A 10,431-nucleotide genomic window follows, 5' to 3' on the forward strand; every position below is an offset into this window, starting at 1 on the left:
TTTACACGAACCAGTGAACAACGCCGCCCATGCCAGGTTTCCTTCACCTTATCTGGCCTGCTGGAACTTCCCAATTGTTCTGATATGGTGTAACCGGACTGTCTCTGTGCCAAGGACACGAAAATACCCCTTCATGTCGTGGCAGGGAGTGTGTAGAAACTTCTTCCTCGCTCACCTGCTATCATCATCGTCATCATGATTGTTGTTCCATAAAAACGCCATGTTTGCTCATCGACCTGCTCTTCCTGCGTGGTCCTTTGCGGGTTTTTACAAAACCATGCCATGCCATGCCATGCCATGAAAAACGGAACATATCAGTGAGCAATTAAGGGCATTGATGTCTGATTTCTTGGAAGTATACAATCGGTTTGCATGTTACAATTGAGGCTTATAACACTGAGTAATGACATGAGTGAGAATTACAAATGACAGAAATTATTGACTCTGTGCAATGAAATTATTGTCTTTTTAAAACATGTCTAAAGTCTGCTATGTTGCATGTGTAGCCCCTCGAAACTATTTTAGTGGCAGGGCAGTGCTTCGGATTTCAAAGAGCTGGTTAGAAAGTGATGATATTTTTTTAGCACTGAAGAGTAAATTATTGGTCCCTACTCTTTATTGGCAGCACAGCACTGAGCAGTGAGCGCATCATTTGGGAAGAGAAGTAGTGAAGTCAGTGAGAGCATGCATGCACTTGCAATAAGTCACTGCAATAATTTTCTGCTTACCTATTGAGCAAAGTGAATGTAGCCTTTGCTGCACTTCTTTCCTTTCATTGACTTTTGAAGTGATATCATCACTAAAACAGAGATTGTCTTGCTGATGGAGTATGGAATTATTGCCGCAATAAGCTCATAATTTATTTGGCTTTCATTTTACATTACATAGCAACACACCATTTTCTTGGTTGCCTGTGAGGAAGAATTGAATGAAATAGAAAAAGTCAAACACTTTAAGTAAATACTAGTCGTATTGGAGAGTAACACGTGCTATCTTCAAATTTCATTTCAGCCTAAGCGAGATGTTTGCACATTTTGATTGTTTATGCATGCATGCAAATGCTTGCCGACCATCCACCCTCTGCTTATGGTTACGTGTCACTTGTTTGTTTATTATTAATGCTTTCGAGTCCAAGGGCTTGCTTTTACCGCCTTGTGAATGCTTGTGCAGTCTGGTTTAAAATATTGAAAGGTGTAGAAAGATACCAGCAGTCTTCAACTATTTTTTAGGCTCTAATGAAATTTAGTGCTTCAGTAGTTACTCCTTCTAATGCTCCCAGCCTTATGCGAAACTCCCGCAATCCTGCGCTAACTCCCCTAACTCTATGCAACCATGGCGACACGATGGTGAACACAGTGACAAGAGCAACAACGATATAATGACAACACACACCACAGCATAACACGATGGATGGATGGAACAACCTCTGTTTCAAGCTCATAACTGCAATTGCCGTAAAATAGTTAAAGAATGCTGAAGGAGAACCTCAATGCAGAACCTCAGCCTCTCTTAGTACCAGTAGCTGTTGCCTCTTTGCTGTAGCAATATGTTTTTGTGGCTCACTTGTCGCTATGACTGCTTTGCTGCTAAGTAGACTTCCGTGAATTCGACTCCGGTTAATTCAATTTTTCAGATCCGATCGAAGGTCCCGGCCGGTGCCCATGCATTTCTATGGGCCCAAACTTTCATTATTTGAACTTACTTCGATCCTAAAATTGGCATTTTCTGGATAATTTGAACTTGACCAGTCAGCACGCATGCGCCCGACTCTGATAGTGACCTGTTTAGTGGCTGCATGTGTCTCGGAGGAGCTTAATAAAGAAACAAGCAATAAGCGTAGGTCACAATGTCTGATTATAATATATACTGGATTCTAACGCGCACCTTTCTTTTAAAAAAAAATTGGGTCCGAAATTGTCTGTGTGGCGCAGTCAGACACGAAACCAAAACCGCCTTTGCAGCGGTCGTATGCTTTACCGCAAAACACAATCTATTGCGGTGTAGTTGACTTTAAAAAAACTATTTGGCTAACATTTACTTTAAGAAACCGGCCGCCATTGTGCAGCAGTGTTTCTTGCTAAGAAATCAGGTGCACATTAGATTTCTACTCTATTTAGGAGTTTTAATGTCATTCCTACATTAGTTTTCTACTTTGGGAAAGTGGGTGCACGTTTGATTTGGGGGCATGTTAGTATCGGCAAGTTCGGCCAAATTAATCACCAATGCATTTTGGCGTATTTTTTGCATTTTGTGTCATTCGACTCTCTGGATAATTTGATCAATTTCTTCAGTCTCGTCATGGTTGCATTGATGGAAGTTGACTGTATAATAATCTTCTGGATTGCCCGTAGCCAAGTTGGAAAATAGTTTCTGCTGTTAATGACAGCACTGCAGTTGTGCTTTAGTGCCCCTTTATATTTCGTGCTTGTTTGAAGCTGCACACTCGGTTAATTTCTCTATGTTTACAACGTTGCTGTTGGTTCACATCTCTTGACTAAAATTTCTTGCTAACACTGCGATGATCGCATTTCCTCTGCAGCGTCACATTCATGTGGTCACTGAGTGGATCCCCAACGAGATCAGCTCCACAGCAGTCAGGTGAGCTTTGTGTACTTCCCACTGGCCTGTTTGTGCATGCGTGTTCAGTTTTGTGACCCTTTATTCTGTGTTGAAGTGTCACGACAACATGTGACCAACAAACCATGCAACCTCTATAGTTTCACTTTCAGTGATTTTTAGTGTTATTTTGTCGTTTAGAAATAATGTGCGGCCTGGACAGCGGCAATGAGAAATGTAAGCACCCATGCGACTGGCGCAACCCGTGTGCTTACTGCCATGGAAGTGATGTCTGCATTTGCTAGTTATAAGCATTTCGTACATTCACATGCTGCTAACTACCAAATGGCTTCATTGCTTTAATGGAAAGAAGTGTCAATGACAGCAGCAATAATGGCACCCACTTTCAGGCGAGCACTGAAGCGGGGGGAGAGTGTCAAGTACCTCCTTCAAGACTCTGTGATCGACTACATCCGACAGCATGGCCTGTATGCAGAGTCTATCATGGACGAGTGAGTATCTTTCGCTTCCTTCATTCCTTTTGCAACAAAACATGCATGGTATGGTGGTCTTCACTGTGACAGGGCATAGCAGGTTTTACTAATTCATGTCCATTTCATTGTGGAATGCCAGCTGTACTAGAGGCATGTCCTACTCTGATTTCCTAGAAGCACTTACCAAGTGTTTCAGGGAATGTTTTCAGAGCAGTGAACAATAAATGGTAGCACAGCAGAGATTAAGGGCCTTTTCTTGGGGTGGGGGGGGGGGGGGGGGCGTGCAGGAGGCACACAGCTCTGGGGTCAGTCTAAAAGTCAAATTGTCCTATTTAGCATGATGGCACTGAATTAACATTCCTATGCAAAGAAAAACTTGTGGAAAAATGAGCTCTTGCAGTTACTTGTAGAGCGAGCGGGAGTGAAAGGTATTCTTTCAGTGTCCTAAAAGGCATTGTTTCGCTCTGACTAGGTGAGCCCTCTGCTATAATGCTACCTGTTGTGCAGCAAACTATGTTGCAGCTTAACAGATGACTGAATAAGCGGGAGCGAGTGCTGAAATGTCACACCAGGTTCTCCGTGACCACCATCTGCGTCAGTCATGACACATACACCCCCCTTGGAAGCGAAACTGAAACTGGTTCATAGAAAAGCTATTATAGTAAATTATTTAGCACCTCTCATGCTGGCCAATATATACTTATAAGAATTGGAGGTTTAGGAGCTACTTATTTAATACCAGGTTTGCATGCATTACTTGCCTGTTTCTTTGACGATAAATCTGAAGTGTGCATCGTCTGTGGTGACGGCACTAAACGATGGTGATTTCGCTGCAATGGAATGGTGGCATTGTCTGTTACTGCTACAGCAAAGCACCCTGCCTGACACCCCACGTGCTGTCTTTCACCATAGCAGAGACAGATGGCGGCACCATTCCATTACAGTGAAATCGCTACCTTCTTTAATGGCCTGAACACAGTCATGGCAGACTTTAGATTTACTGTGCTTGTCTTTGTACATGCTGTAAGTAGATGATCATGAATTAACAGCTCTCCCATCGTGGTAGCTCAGTGGCTATGGTGTTGTGCTGCTGAGATCAAGGTTGTGGGTTCGATCATGGCCACGGTGGCCGCATTTCAATAGCGCCAAAATGCAAAAAAAAGCTTGTGTGCTTATATTGTACACGCGTCAATATTTAAGTACCGTTTGAAGAGGAGCATGTGGTCAAAATTAATTCAGAGTCCTCCACTACGCCGTGCCTTATAATCATATTGTTTTTGGCACGTGAAACCCAAATATCTAATTAAATTGAAGCCTGCCGCTTAGCAAGATGATTGCGAATGCAACTAAAGAGGAAAGTGTGACTAGTTGCTGCTTATTCAATAAATAATACACCGTTGCCGTCACAATTAGGTGCAGGAGCGTGTGCCTGTTACTTAGGTTTTGCATCTACACTGTTGCGTTACATGTTGTTTGAGTTCCCCCCTCCCAATCGCATGCCTTTCAACAGTGGCTGCAGGCAAGGCGGAGTGAGCAGTTCTCGCAAGACACAAGGTAATGCGAGCTTCACAGAGTGCTTGCACTGCCTTATAGTGTCGCTAAAGGACCCACCGTGGCGACTCAGTGGCTATGCTTTAGTGGCGTTCAGTATGAGGTTGTGGATTCGATTCTTCACTGCGACGGTCATGGTTTTATAAAACCTTCGTTTGGGCTTGTTGGTTCACTCTTTAAGAAGTATAGGCAGGGCAGCACGAAAGAAACACGGATGAAGAAGCGACACATAAGCAGGACGGGCACAGTTCTATTTTGGTTGCAGCGAAATGCAGAAAGCACCCTTGATGCTATAGTGCTATCATACAACTTGAACAGTTAGCCGCTATCGGTGAGGATGCGGGAATTCACTGTTGCTCAGCATGCTTACAGTTCATGCATTGGACATGGAAGCACGGTGCTTTTAAAGCAATGCAAAAGTAGCTGCGTGTGCAGGTTTTCTCTTCTGGTAGTTCACACAAATCCAGCAGTGTCATAAAGTGATGCTTAATCAACATTGGATCATGCGTGCTGATCTTGTGTCAGGCACTCTGTACACGCGGATAGCTTTCTGCACATGTGTAAACACACCAAGTAGTCTGGCAGTGTCTGACAGCGCTTATGGTTTCTTGGAGCAGATACTCAATCAGGGCAGCTTCTTTTGTCTGGCGGTTTCACCTTTGCTCATAGGCGGAAAAGAAAAGCAGAAAAATGGTCCAAATATAACACTCAGCAGTGTGTTTCGTTTAATTTTGCTCTTGTACCTAAAGTGTTTGTTTTCTCTTCCCCAGCTTAAACTAACGCTGATGAAAATGTGGGGCTTTCTTCAGAAGAGCTCCCACTTGTGTACGTTTTGTCTCCCTAGCTTTCCCTTCATTACCACAGAAAGTTGACCGCGAGTATAGCGAGGTATTTCCATTGCTGGTGTTTGCACTGGTAGTAAGAAAGTAAGAATAGCACCCATAATTTCATATCTGTACTCATGCGTGCACATCAATTGTGTGTGGGCTGTATGGTCTAAGCGCAGAACATGCCTTTGCAGATGCAGCAACATTTCCATCGGCTTGAATGCATGAAAATGACTCGGCTGTGTGACATTCAATTGACGGTAGTATTCCCAGTAGACAGCATTGATGTACCTGTGGACAAGCTTTAAGTGGACACTAAAGAAATGATTGAATCAACCTGTTAGAAATCTTTTGATGTTTGTTTTATGCCAAGAGAAGCAAAAATTGTGACTGAATGGGCTGCACAATTCTTCCACAATTCAGGTTGCCCTCAGTTAAATTGGCTGTCTTACATAGCTTTACCGGCAACCTTCAAGATCGTTTTGTTCTGTGCACTGCTGCCTGGCTTGTTTTATGAAAAACATTTACTGTGGACAGCACTCCGAAAAGTTTTTCTGTGATATGGCATGGCCTCATTTAGAAACTGCATGGTGATTTCTTCCATTGTACGACAATGTTTTCTTAGGTTTAAGTTTGTACAAAATTCACTCTGCCATGCAGTTTTTCGTGAATAAATAAAACCATAGTTTATGATGCATGTATCGTCAAATGTTGGTGATATTTAACCTGCCACACTAACCGTGAAGAAGTTATTGTTGACATTTACTAACAACCTTTTTTTTTCTCTACCTATTCAAGTGTGCAACAATTCAGCTAATCTAGGCACCTGGCCGGAAACACCATAGGGGTTGCCTTTTGTGTATATATATATATATATATATATATATATATATATATGTTTAGTTATAGGATATTTCGCCATGGCAATGTTTAGAGAACTTTTCATCAAAAAGATGTGCGACTCTGTGTTCAAGGCCATGATATCCCTAACATCAAGCAACAATATCATTAGTGCTGCAATGCACTAGCAAGACAAAGCTCCACCTGCAGTTATTGGCCTCTCTACTAATGACCTTTTTTTTTTCTGCCAAGCAAACTGTGAGAGAGTCATGAAACGGTGGACCACCAGTGCAGCCTCATCTAGTGCTTTTATTCAGTGTCCCTGTTTGCGGGATGCTGTGTGGCTGAATGACGCGGTGATTCACTTGTCTCGTAGCATCAACTCGAACCACACGGAGGCAGAAGATGGCCAGGAGACAGCCGTGTGACGTTTGCACTCGGTGCCCGGGCAGCACCTGCACCGGGTGCCGAGCGGTACTGCCACCGGCGTTAGCACCGAGCAAGTGAGAGCCGTGCAAGACCCACATCGCTTGCAGTCGGTGGTGATGGCCCTCTCAGATCATTGGCCCGTCACCATGCTCGAAAACGGTGGACTGTTGCAGAACAGCAACAGAGGTTCCAGCGTGTGCGCGCCATGTATGACACTCGGGGACTCTGCCCTAGCGCATTTCATCTCCTGTTTGGTTCTCAAGGAAAAAGCTCGATCGTGCGAACCTGATTCCAGCCAGTGACCCCAGAGTGCAATAACTCGTGGGGCTGTTGTGATGGTGAATGTGTTTGCATTCGCAAGCTTGCACTTTCAGTCATGCAGATGCTTTAACAGCTGTCAAGTGGAAATGTCCTGCCACTTGGCATCGATTCACATTTCCTCTTGCATCAAACTGGAAAATGCCTTTTTTTATTACGGGAAATATTGCCAGCAAGACTGTTGGTTCTTACTTCAAATGTGTTAGGAGTCGCAGCCTGACACTTTTTAACATGTTGACTGAAGCTGAATTAGCTTTCAAATGGGAACGCATCACCAATAAGTAATGAATAACACGTGGAGCAATAAGGTGCCTGGTGTTCATCAAAGGCACTTGCCAGCAGAACCCCCCTGTCTCTGCTGCAGTCTTTCACAGGGGTGTAACCCTGTACAATTTTGGTGACACAAGTGACTAAGTGCCAGAGTTATTTAAAAAAGCTGGAGAAATGGCTCCATCTGCAGGGCTTAGTGTAGATGCTGAGTATTTATTGTAGCGAACCAACTACTTACACAGTTCCTGCATTTTGCTGTATGCATTGCTCTGATGTGCAATGAGCTTTTCGGAAAAATTGAAGTAGGAGCCTCATTGTAAGCTTCTCCTGTCATTGTGCATTGCACTATGTCGGTTGCATGTTGGCGCACATAATGTATCTTCTGTGGGATGCTCTGCGGTGTCTTAACTCGTGTTGGAGAATTTTGTTCCTCATCCTTCACCTGATGTAGTTGAGCTGGCTGTGTGCACTGTAGATGCATCTTCAGTGGGGGCACATTAGTCCTGTTAGGGGGCACATCAGGCAAAAGCATAATAGAAAACGCACATGCTAAGAAAGGAGTACTGCAGCTACTACATGAATCGTGTAGTCTCTACTAGTCTTGGAATTGCACAGCTCTAGTGCAAGTCTCACATAGTGCTGGGACACATCTGTAAGGATTGTTTGCACTTGTCTCTAATAAACTGAAACAAAGGGAGCTTTATATTTGCCCCTTTGATTGCACATGACTACTTGGGGATTCAGCTTTGGCCAGCACTCAAATGTTTAATGCTGCATTCTGTGACATCACTATTTCTTGTATACTGGTAGTTTCACTATTCTATTAAGGCTGCAGCATTTTGCTGTGAAATGTAACTTTCTAGTTGCTTGAACTTCTAAGGCTGGTCCAAGTCTTGAAATAGTGTAAATAATGTTTTAGGCACAGCTGCAAGAAAAGTTCGACAGGGCTATACAACCTTGAACAGAGAAAGCATGGTCCTCAACTTATGGCGGAACATTGGGAGAAGTAAGAAATTAAGGGGTGTTGGTTACGGTCAGTCCTACTGCGCTCTTGCTGCAGCAGGTTGTGTAGGCGGTGCACCTTGTAATTCCTGCAAATTTCACAATCTGTAAGACCACTTAACTACTTGTTGGTACTTTGCCATTATCTAGATGTGAGAATTTCGCACCCATTGAGGCGTTAATAGCACCTAGGCTTGGGTATTCATCCCTTGGAACAGCAGCTGCGAGCATAGGATTTTCCACAGTACTCTACAAGCTGGAGAGAACTACACTACTAAGAGCTGCTTGGTAACTGCAACTCGCAGATTGCAAACTTGAGTAGTTTGTCCCATGCAGCATAGTTGTCTTCCCACCATTGAAAGGCCAGAAATACAGAGTGAGTGTAGCCAGCCGATGACCTTGCAAATGTTAAAACACTGTGGCACTGTCTGTTGAGGTCATTGCCTTTGTTGCTATTAATTCTCTGTACTGGTGCATTGCTCGTGCTCGATCTGCTGTTCAGCAATGAGCGAGCCATGAGCGCCTAATCTTCACTGATCCACACATGCAGTCTTGTGCATTGAGCCAAGTCATCCTCTGTAAATTTTTATATTTGACATTTCTCTCTGTTTTCTGGAAGGTAGTCTGCCTCATTACATATGTAATGTGCAGCAAGTGAATGTTGAGGGAAAATTTATTTTAATTATTGTTTTAGATTTTTATCAAATGAAGGATCGGTTTGCTGGAAACAAGTCTCTTTCTTCAGTGACAGCCTTCATCTTTCACTTGATTATTTTTTTGACACCGCTGTGTTATGGCTTTTGCATGCTGCTTTGACAACAGTGTGTTGTTTGAGCTGGAGATAAGTGTCTATAGGATATTAATATATGTGTTTTAACCATGTTTTCCTTTTTTCTAGACAGGCTCAGATTGTGTTGGGCTTTATTTTAGAAGCAACTGAATATCTCTGCATGGTGTTGCTTGGCACATGCTACTGAAACCTTGATGAAAGCGTGTTATGGGATGTATGGAAAAAAATAACTTAAATATGCATGATGTTTAGTGCTGTGTTTGTTGTTGGGTTGAAGCTGGATGCTTGTTCAGAGGTTTTGGATGGATGAAATAAAATGCCTGTTCCATGACTTTGCTGCCTTATTGGAAAGTCATGCTACGAGTCTCATAAAGGTGCCGTTCTCCTAGCTGCCTCTACAGTACAAAATGCTACTGTAATAAAAGAGCCAAATGTCGATGACTGTTTCAGCTAAACTTCCCACTTGCACATGCCTAAATTTGCCATAAAGGTGACATCTTATGATGCGATGTATTTAATGCCTCATTCAGATGCAGTAATTGCCATTTTCGTCCAGAGTAGGTCACAACTACATTCGAACCCACTTACAAGAATATGATTTATTAAGAAAATCCCATTGTTATAACTGGGTTGCACGAGAAAAGCAGTGCAGACAAACATTTAAACATTTTATTTAGACAGAAAGAAACACAGTCAAACCCACTTATAGCATTACCTGCTTTAACAATACTCAAATGTAACAATGAGCAGCTGCCCCACTATGAACTTGTGTGTGTGTTCGTTGGTAAAATAAAATGCTTACTACAATGTTCCCATGCCACATCGTTAGCTATAACATTTAAAACTGGCTACCGGGTGTGGCGCCAAAAAGAAAAGGTACACGAAATCTATGAAAAGAAAAATCGCGCAGGAACTCCTCTGGAACTTGTCCAAGTATGCTTAAGCGTTATGCCACTTGCTCATCTCCATGCAGCCCGGTGTCATTATCAATGTTGTGAAACCAGTATAAACGAAAGCACTTCGGCGACACGAACTGCTGCGGGCAGCGGCGGAAGGTGAATTGACGCAAGCAAACTACTGCAGGTGGTGGCGCCAATTGCGCTAATGACGTTCCAATAATCATAAGCCGTTATCGCTCTTTAGCGCCTTATTCCTCCGTGTCGAACCATTACGAACTGTGATCAACCGTACTCCGGTGGCGGCTGTGTATGGCGCGTACGCGCGGGCCCCATCTTGAAAGCGCTCTGTGATGGGGACAGTTCGACAAGTGCTGATAGCTTTGTGTGCGTTGTGTTCTTGCTGCCTAGTTCGCATTGAAGCGAGACACGCGGGCCCTATCTTGAAAGCGATCTGC

The 10,431-nt window shown here is 43.4% G+C and overlaps 1 protein-coding gene across 2 annotated transcripts in view; it reads left to right on the forward strand.

Annotated features, from left to right (window-relative positions):
- LOC119466131 (nicotinamide/nicotinic acid mononucleotide adenylyltransferase 1) overlaps positions 1 to 9,408 on the forward strand; it is a 33,956-nt gene extending 24,548 nt beyond the window's left edge. Inside the window, exons 6-8 of one of the 2 annotated variants that reach the window (XM_049657511.1) lie at positions 2,540 to 2,598; positions 2,967 to 3,068; positions 4,561 to 6,625. In XM_049657511.1, the coding sequence (XP_049513468.1) occupies positions 2,540 to 2,598; positions 2,967 to 3,068; positions 4,561 to 4,747 (348 nt within the window). In that variant the 3' untranslated portion in view covers positions 4,748 to 6,625. The other variant, XM_037726621.2, reaches the window with a different exon arrangement.
- Positions 9,409 to 10,431: the final 1,023 nt, after the last annotated feature.

The sequence above is a fragment of the Dermacentor silvarum genome, chromosome 10 (assembly GCF_013339745.2).
Source record: "Dermacentor silvarum isolate Dsil-2018 chromosome 10, BIME_Dsil_1.4, whole genome shotgun sequence".
Lineage (NCBI taxonomy): Eukaryota > Metazoa > Arthropoda > Arachnida > Ixodida > Ixodidae > Dermacentor > Dermacentor silvarum.